Below are 14,381 nucleotides of genomic sequence, written 5' to 3' on the forward strand. Positions count from 1 at the left end.
GTGTGATTCAGAGAGAAGGATGATTATCTACACTCTGAAATTAGTTTTAGGGTGGAAAAACACCCTAAAGAGAGTTGTTGTCCTAGCCTTCTGCAAATAAATGTCTTGGATCATGCAAAGAAGACCCTTGAGTCCTGCAATATTTGGGCTGTGTATTTCTGACCCGTTGCTTATGCAGAGCTAGCACAGAAGCAAGGGCTGCTTGCTGTAATGCTTGAACAAAATAGGTTTCTGCAAGGAGGCCACCCTCCCTTGCAGAGTGTGGGCTGGTGGGGTTGAGACAGGACATTTTGTTTGTACCTCTGCTTATGTGGCGCGGCTATAAGATGAATGAGTGCCAGCGTGTGGCTTTCTCTTGCAGAACCCCCAGATCACTGCACTTCGGACTGAACCCAAGCCCCTGCCGCAGCCGCAGCCCCCTTCCACCCAGGACCAGAACCCTCCCCAGAATGCCAAAATGCAGCCGACTCCACCCTTGTCAGCGCCGGTATCCAAACCCACCGGCCCCACATGTCCTATAGATCAGGACAGTCCCAGCGTGGAAAGCAAAGTGATGTCTGTGGGCAGCCCTGCCAACTCTACCCCATTGCAGACAGAAGGGTTTGGGCAGAGTTCGACTCCCAATAACCGAGCAGTTAGCCCAGTTTCCCAAGGTAGCAATAGCTCTGCTGCAGACCCCAAAGGTCCTCCCCAGCAGGTGTCTGGTGGGGACCCATCCAGTTTGGGCGAGAACCCAGATGGACTGTCACAGGAGCAGCTGGAGCATCGGGAACGCTCGTTGCAGACCCTGAGAGACATACAGCGCATGCTCTTCCCTGATGAGAAGGAGTTTGCAGGAGGACAAAGTGGGGGGCCACCCCCAAATGCTGGAGTGCTGGATGGTCCCCAAAAGAAACCTGAAGGGCCGATACAGGCCATGATGGCTCAATCCCAAAGTTTAGGCAAAGGGTCAGGGTCTCGGACTGATGGAGGGGCTCCATTTGGCCCTCAAGGACACAGGGACATGCCCTTTTCCCCAGATGAAATTGGGCCACCACCAATGAACTCCCAGTCAGGACCCATAGGTCCAGACCACCTGGACCACATGACTCCTGAGCAGGTGGCCTGGCTCAAGCTACAGCAGGAGTTTTATGAGGAGAAGAGAAGGAAGCAAGAGCAGGTGGTTGTGCAGCAGTGTTCGCTGCAGGACATGATGGTCCATCAGCATGGGCCTCGGGGAGTGGTCCGAGGTCCTCCCCCTCCCTATCAGATGACCCCTGGGGAGGGCTGGGGACCTGGGGGTCCGGAGCCCTTCCCTGAAGGCATGAACATGTCGCACTCTCTGCCTCCCAGGGGCATGGCCCCTCATCCCAACATGCCTGGGAGCCAGATGCGCCTGCCTGGTTTTGCAGGAATGATGAACCCGGACATGGAGGGCCCCAGTGTCCCCAATCCTGCCTCCCGGCCTGGGCTTTCGGGAGTTAGTTGGCCAGATGATGTGCCAAAAATCCCAGATGGCCGAAACTTCCCTCCTGGCCAGGGTGTCTTCAGTGGCCCTGGCCGAGGGGAGCGGTTCCCCAATCCGCAGGGCCTGCCCGAAGAGCTCTATCAGCAGCAGCTGGCTGAGAAACAGATGGGCCTCCCTCCCGGCATGAACATGGAAGGCATCAGGCCCGGCATGGAGATGAACAGAATGATGCCCTCCCAGAGACACATGGAGCCTGGGAACAACCCCATCTTCCCTCGCATGCCGGTGGAAGGGCCGATGAGCCCCTCCAGGGGGGACTTCCCAAAAGGGATACCCCCACAAATGGGCTCTAACAGGGAGCTGGAGTTCGGGATGGGCCCTGGCAGCATGAAGGGGGACATGGGCATGAATGTTAGCATGGGCTCCAACCCGCCCCTGGTCCCTCAGAAGCTGAGGGAGGCAGGAGTCGGGCCAGAAGAGATGATGAAGCTGCGCCCTGGCGTCTCGGAGATGCTCTCCTCTCAGCAGAAAATGGTGCCGCTGCCGTTTGGGGAGCACCCGCAGCAGGAGTACGGCATGGGTCCCAGGCCTTTCCTTCCCATGTCTCAGGGCCCAGGAGTCGGTCTCCGAAATCTCAGAGAACAGATCGGGCCTGACCAAAGGACTAACAACCGGCTCAGCCACATGCCGCCACTACCTCTCAATCCCACCAGTAACCCCAACAGCCTCAGCACTGCTCCCCCCGCGCAGCGCAGCCTCGGCCGCAAGCCCTTGGATATCTCCACGGCGGGTCAGGTGCATTCACCAGGAATCAACCCCCTGAAGTCCCCCACGATGCGCCAGGTCCAGTCTCCCATGATGGGGTCTCCCTCGGGGAACCTCAAGTCCCCTCAGACGCCCTCCCAGCTGGCAGGAATGCTTGCGGGCCCCACTGCCGCAGCTGCCGCTGCCTCCATAAAGTCCCCCCCTGTCTTGGGGTCAGCTGCTGCTTCTCCTGTCCACCTCAAGTCTCCATCTCTTCCTGCACCTTCTCCTGGATGGACTTCGTCTCCAAAGCCTCCTTTGCAGAGCCCTGGGATACCCCCAAACCACAAGGCGTCTCTCACCATGTCTTCTCCAGCCATGCTGGGGAATGTGGAGTCAGGTGAGTGCTGCCTCTGCTCCTGGATGTGACTCTTCACCTTGGGTTACCCTGAGGTGTGCAGCGAGGGGAAGGTTTCTTGCAGGGTGGCAGAAAACAGACAAGTGCTTTGCCCATTTGAGGGAGGCCATGCCCAGGGTCTGGTGGGCGGCTACGTGAGTAGAGTGCAAGCGCTTTTCTTCCTCCTGTTGTATTTGTGGTTTGTGTATTGAGATGAGGGCTGGTCACTCAGAGAACATGAAAGTGAAAGGGTGGGGTCAAGAAGTGTGAAAAGATGTGGAGTGTTGATAGGAGAAATCTCTCCTCAGAGGGATTTTTGGCCATTTTGTCATAGCTCCTGGTGACCATAGCTTTGTGGAGAAGATCCTATTGATGTTTTGTGAAAACACTGAGGTAGAAGGCTACTACAAAGACAGTCACCAGTCTAGGTATGGTTAGTGCTTTGTAGGTTTGGAGAGAGCTAAACACCCTAGGTAGCATTTGGTAGCATGCTTGAGCTATGCTGTGCCTGGGACCTCAGGGTGCTGCTGGTGGCACTGCCCCATCTGCTCCTGCACGTCTGTGTGCCCCTGCCCGCTCCTTCCTGCTCCCAAACCCTCCCGGAGCTCACCCTGGAGCATGTTCATCCTTCTGTCCCTCCATCCAGGCTCTCAGTGCCACAGCCCTGGCTGTCCTGCCCAGAGGGTCTCCTGGCAGAGAGGAGGCTTGGCTGTGGGGCCCTCTGGTGCTACAACGGGTCATGGCATGGTGGCCAGGACATGCCTGCGGTGGCAGGGAGGGCAACCTCTTTCTTGCTCACAGCAGCTGTTGGGGTTGCTGGCCAGGTGTCTCTGCTCAGGAAGGGAGCCTGTGTGTTAGTGTCTGTCCTGGTTGCTGAGGCTGTGCCCAGCGTGAGCGCAAGTGCCTGCAAGTCTGAACCAAGTGCTCTCTAGTCCGTTCCTAATGTTGTGCTTAATAAATGTTTTTATGTGCAGCTCTTCCAAAGCATAAATGTTTCGGTATCGCAGGAATTTTATATTCTCTGTTCTCCTTTTTTTTTTTTTCTCTGGGGGAAACTGAGGAATGTGCAGTGAATTTTCAGTGGTACAACAACTTTGATTTAGGATCTTTCCTTAATGTGGTCTGGATGGCATGAAATTTATGGGTGAAGAACAAAGGATACTGGAAGTGTTGTTAACTTATTTGTAGTTTTGGGAGAGCAAAGGATGACGTTAAGCTAATAGATGCAGAGAACACTTCTTTAACTGGAATGAGCAATAAATACATGTATATAAAACCTGAAATGAAACACAAACAGGGAGATTTACTTGTAATTGCTGCAGCAGCCTTGTCAGAAATTTGCTTGCATTGCTTGGCATAATATTTGCTAAGGCTTTTGTTGTACTGGCTATGTCTCTTGTGCTTGTTTGTTGCTTCCTAAACAAAAAAGGAAAGGAGTTATAGTTGATGTTTGGTGGGTGCAGGCACAGTTAATTAACTACAGGTTTTTATGGCTAGACCTGGTACCTAAATCTGTCTTCAGTGTATGGCAGTTGGACTGTAGGATTTTCAGACTTACCTGATAATTCTTCTTGTGGATTTGTAGAGGCTCAAGATAGTTCCAGCAGAAGTGCAGAATCCAGGATAACCAATGTTAGCCATCTTGACCGATAGGCTTGTTTTTCTGGTTACTTTTCACAACCATTGACTGCATTAGCCAGATGGTCTCTTACAATAAAAGAGATTTCTAGGAGAAAAGGGTGTGGTTTAAAGAAAAAATTACAAGAGGGAAAAAAAAATATATAAAGTGTTTTTCTTTCTCCTTATTTTTTTTGTGTCCTAAGGTGGTCCACCTCCTTCGACAGTCAGCCAGTCTGCTCCTGTGACTCTTCCTGGAAATCTTCCCTCTAGCAGTCCTTACACAATGCCTCCAGAGCCGACCCTCTCCCAGAATCCCCTCTCCATTATGATGTCCAGGATGTCCAAATTTGCCATGCCCAGCTCTACACCGCTCTATCATGATGCCATCAAAACTGTGGCTAGCTCGGATGATGACTCCCCTCCAGCACGCTCCCCAAACTTGCCACCTATGAACAGCGTACCAGGTAAGAAACGCGAAGAAACCTAAGCCCAAGCTATCAGGCAATATGGTGAGTGTAATTTTTATGAAAGCTTCATAAATGAAGATGGTAAGAGGAAAAAGCCCAGAAGAATATATAGCCGTGGGCTGCTTTTGAGGAAGGCAGTTGCAATTTTCTGAAGTGGGGAGACAGAAATTCTCCTTGCAACTGGTTTCTCTGTCCCAAAAAGTGTCTGTTCTTCAGAAAGTGTCTAATCTTGAAAATCCTTACGTATGGGAGAGATTTTCACTCAGGCAGACTGGAATTACTTGTGTGAGAAAACCAGTTCCTGCTGATAGCTTAATGTTTGTGGCTACATATTTAATACCAAAGTAAGCTGTAGCCTCTCCGCCCAATTGAACTGACGTGGTTGAAAGAGAAGAGGAGTGGATGTTTCATGAGAGTGGCAACTGGTAATGAATTCTTGATGAGTTTACCTGTAGCTTTGCTGTCTGTTTCACGCAGTAATGATCAGAGTGGCTGTGAGTATACCTGGGGAAGCTGGCTAATTGAATAAATTCACGATGATAGCTCATTAACCTCATTGATTGCTGCCTCCTAGTCATATGAGGGTTACTTGATTCATCACTTCTTGAGTTTTGAAAGGAGATTCAGTCACCTCCCAGCGGACAAGTGTCCATATGCTGGTAATCTGCCACAGACATGTTTGTTACTGCCTGCCTCATCTGGACTGCCAGGGAAGTAGTAAAGGTATGGGTTGGATTGAGATCCTACTTACAGAGCAGGTTTGAGTCACTTTTTGATAGGGCAGTGGCAAGTTTAGGGAGGCTATCGTGCAAGTGGCATCTGTTTTCTGATTAAAGTAACATTTTCCAGAGCTGCTATAGGTGCTTTTTACTAGCTTTAATTTTTTTTTTTTTTTTGAGTGCATGTGGATTTGATAACCATCCAGAAAGCTCTCTGATAGCTTCTTTGATTATTATTGGCTTTTATCTAAATGTGACTCTTTGTTTCTTCCCTAGGAATGGGCATTAATTCTCAGAATCCTCGAATTTCAGGTCCAAACCCAGTGGGTCCAATGCCAACCCTTAGCCCAATGGGAATGACCCAGCCTCTTTCCCATAACAACCAGATGCCCTCTCCAAATGCTATGGGACCCAATATACCTCCTCATGGGGTCCCCGTGGGACCTGGCCTGATGTCACACAATCCAATGATGGGGCACGGTTCCCAGGAGTCTCCAATGGTACCTCAAGGACGCCTGGGCTTCCCACAGGGGTTCCCTCCTGTACAGTCCCCTCCACAGCAGGTGCCATTTCCACACAACGGGCCCAGCGGTGGACAAGGCAACTTCCCAGCAGGAATGGGCTTCCACGGAGAAGGACCTCTGGGGCGTCCCACCAACCTGCCCCAAAGTTCGACAGATCCAGCACTTTGCAAGACTGGAGGCCCTGGCGGTCCAGACTCCTTCGCCGTTCTTGGGAACAACATGCCTTCGGTCTTCACCGATCCGGAGCTGCAGGAGGTGATCCGTCCTGGAGCCACGGGAATACCCGAGTTTGACCTGTCCAGGATTATCCCGTCGGAGAAGCCGAGCCAGACACTACAGTATTTCCCTCGTGGGGAGGTGCCGGGCCGCAAGCAGCCGCAGGGCCCCGGGCCGGGGTTCTCCCACATGCAGGGGATGATAGGAGAGCAGACCCCGCGGATGGGACTAACGTTGCCCGGCATGGGTGGCCCCGGGCCCGTGGGGACTCCGGACATCCCTCTTGGGACGGCTCCGTCCATGCCGGGCCATAACCCGATGAGACCGCCTGCCTTCCTGCAGCAAGGCATGATGGGGCCGCACCACCGCATGATGTCACCAGCACAAACGGCCATGCCCGGCCAGCCCGCTCTCATGAGCAACCCCGTGGCCATGATCCCAGGCAAGGACCGAGCCCCTGCCGGGCTGTACAGCCACCCGGGCCCCGTAGGCTCGCCTGGTATGATGATGTCAATGCAGGGCATGGTGGGACCCCAACAAAACATCATGATTCCCCCCCAGATGAGGCCCCGAGGTATGGCTGCTGACGTTGGCATGGGAGGATTTAGCCAAGGCCCTGGAAACCCAGGGAACATGATGTTTTAAGCTGCTACCATAAGACTGGATATTCTGATCCTTGTCAAGATGAGATTCCAAGTCCTGAGGGCTTTTTTGGGAGCTTCAGGAGTACAGTTTGGCCATGCAATAGGTGAAAAGAGACCAGAGGACACTTTGGGAAATCTCGAATGTATGGAATTACCTGAAAAAAAAATATTCATTTTAACAGGTTGTTTTTTTTTAAGATTTATTTTTTAAAAATTATTTTTGTGGACTTGGGTATCCCGTGATGGCACCTGCTTTGAGAACCTCTAGCTGTATTTTGAGAATTGCCATTTGTCACAAGTTGCACCATTCTCTGTATGTTTACGTCCTTTGGACTGGCTTCTCCCAGAACTCTCGGTTATTTTTGGGGTTTTTTGTGTACTGTACTATATTGTAAAAGGGATTTTAGCAGAGACTTTAGTCTTTGGGGTGAGAGGAGAATGGGATTCTAGGCTGTTTACTTTAGGTGGAGAATCCATCTTCAGAACTTCGGACTATTTTCCTTCAACTCCAATGTATAGAAAAACCAAACTACGACCTCAGAGCAGAGTATTAATGAAAAGCACAAAAAGGAACTTAAGTTCAGTGAGGGGAATCTTTTAAAAGAAATAAATAATAAGTTAAGGACATATTTTTCAAATTATGGCGTGCTGTCCAGCACCTTCTGTCTCTCCCTCCCACTCTTTATTAAATAGACTTCTCTCTCTCTCCGTCCCCCTTCTGTCTCCTCCTATGGCAGCTGCAATACATTGTGTTACTTTGAGGAGTAAACCTAGGAGAGCCTCTCCTCACGTGGGGGACTCTTCCCACTCTTAGGAAGGGCCTGGACTTGGACACTGTTACATCCTACAGTAGTCTCTCTCACTGTTTCCTATTCTCCTTTTCTTAGAAACCCCAAGTGATTTTATTAATGTGGGAGTGGAACAGACACTAAAAGTTACCCAGGATTTTTTTTGTGGTTATTTTTTTTTTTTTTCCTCCCCAGCGTAAAACGTTCTGTGTAACCTCCATTAAATTTGGTACAAAACCACTCGCCAGGGCTGTGGTGTCAGAAAAATAAAATATATTGTTTCTTACAAAAATGAACTGTCTTCTTTATCCAGTCCAGTTGTTTCTGTGTACATCAGATGGCTGGCCAGATGACTGTTTGCTCTTTCTCGTGATCACAGCCAGCGCAGAGGCCAGCTGGGGTAAGCTTTGGCAGCTCCTAAAAGTCTGGTCTGTAGGCAGCTGTGTGTACTTCTGTTCCCTTAATCCTGGACTGAGCTCGTTTTCCCTTGGAGTGAGGTCTTCAGGACAAGCAGGGATGATAGTTGCAGTCTGTCTTCTTCAATTTGTTGAGAGTCAAGGAGCAGATGAAACATGTCTCTGTCGCTTCCTCCAGGTGAGTGTTCGCAGCACTACAAGGTATGTGGTTTTTGAGCTTCCCTAAGCAGCCCTGCCTGCCTGTTGAGTGCTGGAGTCCAGTGCTGTGCAGGGCACCAGGGCTGTGTGTCCCCCTGGGGTCTCTGGATTGGGTAGGGTCTCTGACTGCCATCGCTCAGAGGCTGTGATAGGGGGGAATGGATGAACTTAAATAACAAAGGTGAGAGAGAAACCGTCAGCGAGCAGATTTTTATCAACGCAACCCTGCTGGGTAAATTGTTGCTTTATGGCAGTTTTCATTGATCGCTTCCTAATCCACTGTCTTTTCAAACTTGCCTTTTGAGGGCATTTCCGCAAGAAGGTTTTATGGTTTTGTCTGTGAGGAGTGAAAGACTGGATGCTAAAACATGGACTGGGAGTTGAGTCCCACTTCTGGAGAAGACTGGGATGAGCCAGATGTGGATCTGTAGGGCAGGGAGTGGATTCTGTGGCTCTTTGCTCTCTGGTCCCCCAGGACTGCGTATGGAGTGTGTAATCTGTTCTTTTTTTCCACTTACCATTACTTGAAATTATTTCAGTGAGTAGTTTCCTCAAAGGACTGGCTATTAGTGGGAAACTGTGTGAACAATGAGTACCTTTAATATGTTTGTCTGGGAAGTTTTTTGGAGTTAACTGATCCTTAATAGGTGGAAAAAGAATTGCTGTCTGTGGCTGGCTTACTAAAGCTTCGTTGCTAGTCTTACAGGATGAGTGAAGCCATGCACTGTTGGAGGCACGCAAGCCTCAGAGCCTTCTGTTGCCTGCTTCCAGATTCACCTTTGTGCTGTCATGCAAATTTACAATGATTTTGGGTGAGAATTACTCTTTTGACAAAGTGTAGGATGTATGTTGTGGTGCTTCCCTCTAACAAGACAAGCAGCGTGCCTGAAGCACGGGCTTGTCAAGATTTTAGAAAGAGCTGACAATTGACACAGTAAGTGCTATTTCTGTAGAATGGAGTTACCTCTTCTTTAAACGGTTGCACAGCTCCCTTTTGAGGACCTTGCATGGGAGTTGTCACAATGCAGCCTTTTTAAGTGTTGCCACTTCTGGCACGACTCCTGACTGTCTTGACCGTGTTGAACAAAGCAAACTTCTTGATCGGCATAGAAATAACCTGGAGGGTTTGTTTTCTTAGCAGTCTTTCTCAGTGCCTCCTTTGCCTGTTGAGGCATTTTGAACAGCAAAGGATTTGAGATGACTGCAACTTATTCTAGAAAAATTAGTATAGGGGGCTTGCGGTTTCAAAGCCACTTGATAGTGAAAGGATACACTTTAAAGATGCTGGATAAATAAAGTTTTTTCTCTATCCGTCTAACTTAATATGCTGGTATTCGGTATCTTAACGAGATTTTCTTTTGTCCTACAGAAAATGCAAAAGATGTGGATTCTCCCGAGTCTGTGTAAGTGCATTTAAACTTCAGTGGCATTGCCAGGTTTGCACTAGCTAATGGGCAGGAGATGCTGTTGCCTTGGCTGGCTCTGGTCAGAAAACCGACTTGGTAGATGTAGGCTGAGCTGCTTTGCTTTGCTCTGATTCTGCTTCTCTCGTTTTTTGCTTCACAAATGAAAAAGCTTTCTAGCTGCCAGCCTTGCAGATTCACCTTGGGATCTGTAAGTCAGACTCTGTTCTCTCCTGCTTATTTATAATCAATAGTAACCGTGACTCAGCTCTGGTAGTCATGGTGCAGTTGAAGACGGAAAGCGGGCTTGCCGTTTTTGGTTTTCTTCCCCTCCCCCTCCCTCTTTTTTTTTTTTCTTTAAACTTTCAAATAATCCTCCTCCACCTTTGTTTGAAAGAATGAAATAGACTTTATTCATGCAGGCTTGGCTGCTCTTCCTCTCTAGTAACATGGGAGGAAACAGTCTGCCGTTCAAATTATCTCATCCCAGATGGCTGCGCAGCCGGAGTGTGGAGAGACTTACAAGGTAAACCCAGCAGATGGTGAACTTCTGAAACGCGAAGTAACGCGCCTGCTAAATCAAAAGTTTAAACTATTTGAAATCTGTTTGTTTTAAAGTAGTAGGCTGTTGCGAACAGGTCATCTGTGAAGTGTGCTGGCAGTTTTGAGCATCATCCAAATCAACTCTGGCTTTGTACCTGTATCATGGGCTAGCTAATCTGCCAAAGAACATGATAAGCAAGTAGCCAGCCTTATGAATTTAGTCCTGACCTCCTAAGTGGTGTCTGATGGATAACGTTTGAGAAGATAGACCAGTGTGTGGAGATCTAATCTGCATCAGTCTTGGTTGGGACTTGAATGCTTGTGGTGCTTCTGGTATGATACGTGAGTCCTGACTTGGAGCAGACATGGGTGCCTGACTCTTCCTGAGGGTGTGAAGCCTAAACACACTGCTTACACCTGGAACACAGCATTTGTTGTGCTAAAGCTTTGGGGCTGTTTCAAATACTGTATACACAGGACTTAATTGTGCAATGCTGGGTGTGCTGACTGTCTGCTGCGCTGATTTTCATTCTGGTAGCAGAAAAAGCAACGTTTCACTGCTGGTTATCTTAACGTGGTGAATGCTTTCCTCATGCAGCCTTCGCAGGCTGTTGGCTGAAACCTGTTCCCTATTTTGATATTTCTCGAGGAGAAATGATCCAGGTTTTGATGTAGGCCTGGATTTAGTAGAATGCACACTACTGTATCGATTGGTAGTAATTCTTAACCTAAAAAGGGAAATTGTCTTGCACATGTGCTGTATACCATCTTTCTGATGAGGAGACCTTTCAATTTAAAGACCTTTTCCATTTTTATCCAGTCCAGATACTTTCCAGTTATTTCTGTTAAAGCTGTTTGTTGTGGCAGATGTGTAAGACCTAGCTTTATCATGCTTTGCTTAAACTGCTATATCAGGAGTGTTCTTCAGGCCTTAAAAAAAAACAAACCCAAACTGCTAGCTTTATGATGTTGGTTTTATTGACAAATATACCAAGATGACGATCTTCTTGATCTCCTTTTAAACTTCAACTAGCAAACCTTTTGTGTCAAGAGATGTAGTTCTTTGTGACTCTTATGCACTCAGGTTTTAAGCTTATGATTGTTTGAGTCAGAGCATGAGGCAGGAAAAAAAGTGATGCTCTTTTGTCTGGGATACAGGAAACTCATTTTAAAATGTTTTACATGATGAGAAAACAAACCTCTGAATTCAAGTTGACATATTTCCTGCCAATTACCTACTATAAAATGAAACATACTATATGAGGATAGGTTTGCAATACAAAATAAACCTAAAAGGCTCTTTTTTTAAGTTGACCAACCTGTGTTAACTGCATTGGACTAAAATAAAGGGAGGCAGACCAACTTGGGTTAGCAGCTCCAGCTCAAGTTTGAGGGAACCTCAGGTTGAACATGTCAGTCAGCTGATTGTGTCAGCAGTTCTGCTATTGACAGCCTAGGGTAAGGAAGTTTTGGATTTTTTTTTTCTGTCCCCTGGGATTTGTGTCTTTCCAGTTCTTGCAAAGAGGTGGCTTATTTAGGCAAATGCACTGGTTTGTTGGGAAAAATCTTGATTTCTGGAAATTTTTATTCCATGTTCACCAAGCTGTGAGGAGTGGCTGACACGCCAGAAGGCTGTGCTGCCATCCAGCGAGACCTGGACAGGCTGGAGAGTTGGGCGGGGAAAAATGTAATGAAATATAACAAGGGCATGTGTAGAGTCTTGAATCTGGGCAGGAACAACCCCAGGTTCCAGTGTAAGTTGGGGAATGACCTATTAGAGAGCGGTGTAGGGGAAAGGGACCCGGGGGTCCTGGTGGACAGCAGGATGACCATGAGCCAGCACCGTGCCCTTGTGGCCAGGAAGGCCAATGGCATCCTGGGGTGTATTAGAAGTGGGGTGGTTAGTAGGTCGAGAGAGGTTCTCCTTCCCCTCTACTCTGCCCTGGTGAGACCACATCTGGAATATTGTGTCCAGTTCTGGGCCCCTCAGTTCAAGAAGGACAGGGAACTGCTGGAGAGAGTCCAGCGCAGGGCAATGAAGATGATTAAGGGAGTGGAGCACCTCCCTTATGAGGAAATGCTGAGGGAGCTGGGTCTCTTTAGTTTGGAGGAGACTGAGGGGTGACCTTATTAATGTTTATAAATATACAAAGGGTGAGTGTCATGAGGATGGAGCCAGGCTCTTCTCAGTGACAAACAATGGTAGGAGAAGGGGTAATGGGTTTAAACTGGAACACAAGAGGTTCCACTTAACCTTGAGAAGAAACTTCTTCACAGTGAGGGTAACAGAGCACTGGAACAGGCTGCCGAGGGAGGTTGTGGAGTCTCCTACTCTGGAGACATTCAAAACCCGCCTGGACACATTCCTGTGTAACCTCATCTAGGTGTTCCTGCTCCGGCAGGGGGATTGGACTAGATGATCTTTCGAGGTCCCTTCCAGTCCCTGACATTCTGTGATTCTACGATTCTCAGAATGCCTCAGCTCGTCCACACTGTGTTAGCAGTTCAGCACTTCCCACTTACCTGTGTCATTTGGTCCTGAAACTCGTCTGTTGTCCCACCAACACTCTTTTGAAATCATTATTTATGCTAGTTGCGGTCAGAAATGACTCCTTCATACCATGGGCCACGACTACCATGGAGTTGCTCAGTGGATGAGACCAATGTGTGGCCCAATCACCTCCACCTCGAGGGGATGGTGAGGCTGGAGTGGGGCACAGAGGGCATGGCAGAAACCCCCTAAGAAATGGGGGAAATAACTTCTTCCCAGCAGAGGCTTCTTCCTAGAAGGAAGGAGCTAACCTCTTTTTCTGAAGTCTTCTGCTGTTACTGAAATGTATGTTACCCTGCCTAGAGCAAGTTATTTTAATGGTGTGAATGCAGCACCTTTGACCAATCTTATGTGTACTAGGTCAGCTTGTTTTGCTGAGTCCGATGGCTCTTGACTATGTCACCATTTTTTAACCTGGCTGTTAGCTGTTTTTGCTGGGCGATGCTCCTAGCTCTTGTTTAGAAGCTATGTGAATTCCTGTTTTGTCTACTGGCATGGCCAAAGCTTCTGGTGCTGTTCCCTGATATCCCTTTCCCAAGCACTCTGTGCCTCACAGTTTGCCGTTTTATGCCTAATGTTTCCATCACCATTCTCCAAATACTTTATACCATGCGTAAGAGAGAGCTTGATCAGAGCAGAACGCACTGTTCTTATGCAAGGGTAGGCCATTGATTTTTATATAATGGCATTATGTTTTTAGGCTGTATAAAAACTTGGTGGAAAATAACAATGTTTTGTTTGCTTTTTTGACAGCTTCTAATAGCAGTTCAGTGAGACCTCCAGCAATGTATTTGGTATTCAAATTATTCTGTTCACTGTGCGTGGTGTCAACATGTAATTGTGGTGGGGGCAGGCTAATGAAAGAGTAGAGGTAAATCCAGCCCACGCTTCTCAGGGAGAAGGTGCTGTAGTGCCTCCAGTCACATATCTGCCAATGGCTTCCACTAGCATCACTGCAGCCTGTTTTCACTAAGTGAGAAGGAAGGGGTAACGCAGCACCAAAAACTGCAGGGCCGTTCTTAATAAGTGGTCCTGCTATTTTAGCCTTTACATATCCCAAAGTAAGTAGGTCAGGATCCAGGTGTTATTTACTGATTGGAAAATGGGGATTTTGGCAACATAGTGATCCTTAGTACTGTCTTACACAAAAAAAAGTGTCATCATCTCAGCTAGAAGTACTTCTGTTGGCTATGCTGGTGTACTCTTGTTTCGGCAAGCGCAAAATAGATGTGATGCTGCCCAAAGCTGAAGTCAATAGCAGCTCCCCGGACTTCCTTGTTTAAAGCGCATTAAGCAGAGTTCACCAGGAGTGTGTGTTCTTGTGCTTGGCCCACTGTGTTTGTTTTTCATGTTCGCAGCAGAATCTCCATAATTACAGGAGAGCGGGGAAGAGGTTTGGAGGCTTTCTGTCCCTTTGGAGAAGTTTTGCCTGCACAAAAATGCCCTCAAGAAGATGGAGTAGATAAATGCTATGCAATTTGGGAGGTTCACCCGTCTGCAGAGCAACCCTCCAACATGATAGAAGAAAGGGAACAGCGCAGTGGCTTCTGCAGGTTGCCACACATAAAAGCAATCGCTATGTCAAAGCTCGCAAGTCTGGAAGCACAGAGCAAGCTGGGCTTCATCCCACAGTCCCAGCATATGAGGAACAGGTATGCTTTCTCTCGTATTCCTGAAGCAGCAGGGCAATTTAAACAGGGCTGT

At 48.2% G+C, this 14,381-nt stretch overlaps 1 protein-coding gene and 1 long non-coding RNA gene across 8 annotated transcripts in view; both read left to right on the plus strand.

Moving 5' to 3' along the window:
- The window catches only part of BCL9 (BCL9 transcription coactivator), a 59,280-nt gene extending 51,431 nt beyond the window's left edge, over positions 1-7,849 (plus strand). For all 7 annotated transcript variants that reach the window (XM_082055882.1, XM_082055887.1, XM_082055888.1 and 4 more), the window contains 3 exons: positions 362-2,591; positions 4,412-4,672; positions 5,671-7,849. In XM_082055882.1, coding sequence (XP_081912008.1) covers positions 362-2,591; positions 4,412-4,672; positions 5,671-6,779 — 3,600 coding nt within the window. In that variant the 3' untranslated portion in view covers positions 6,780-7,849. The remainder of the gene's footprint in view (positions 1-361; positions 2,592-4,411; positions 4,673-5,670) is intronic.
- A 270-nt stretch (positions 7,850-8,119) lies between these two features.
- Positions 8,120-14,301, plus strand: LOC309443673. Its single transcript, XR_014184843.1, has 3 exons — positions 8,120-8,160; positions 9,550-9,583; positions 14,036-14,301. It is a non-coding gene; the product is annotated as an uncharacterized lncRNA (long non-coding RNA).
- The last annotated feature ends 80 nt before the right edge of the window (positions 14,302-14,381 follow it).

The sequence above is a fragment of the Streptopelia decaocto genome, assembly GCF_964273445.1.
Source record: "Streptopelia decaocto genome assembly, chromosome: 1".
In the NCBI taxonomy this organism is placed as follows: domain Eukaryota; kingdom Metazoa; phylum Chordata; class Aves; order Columbiformes; family Columbidae; genus Streptopelia; species Streptopelia decaocto.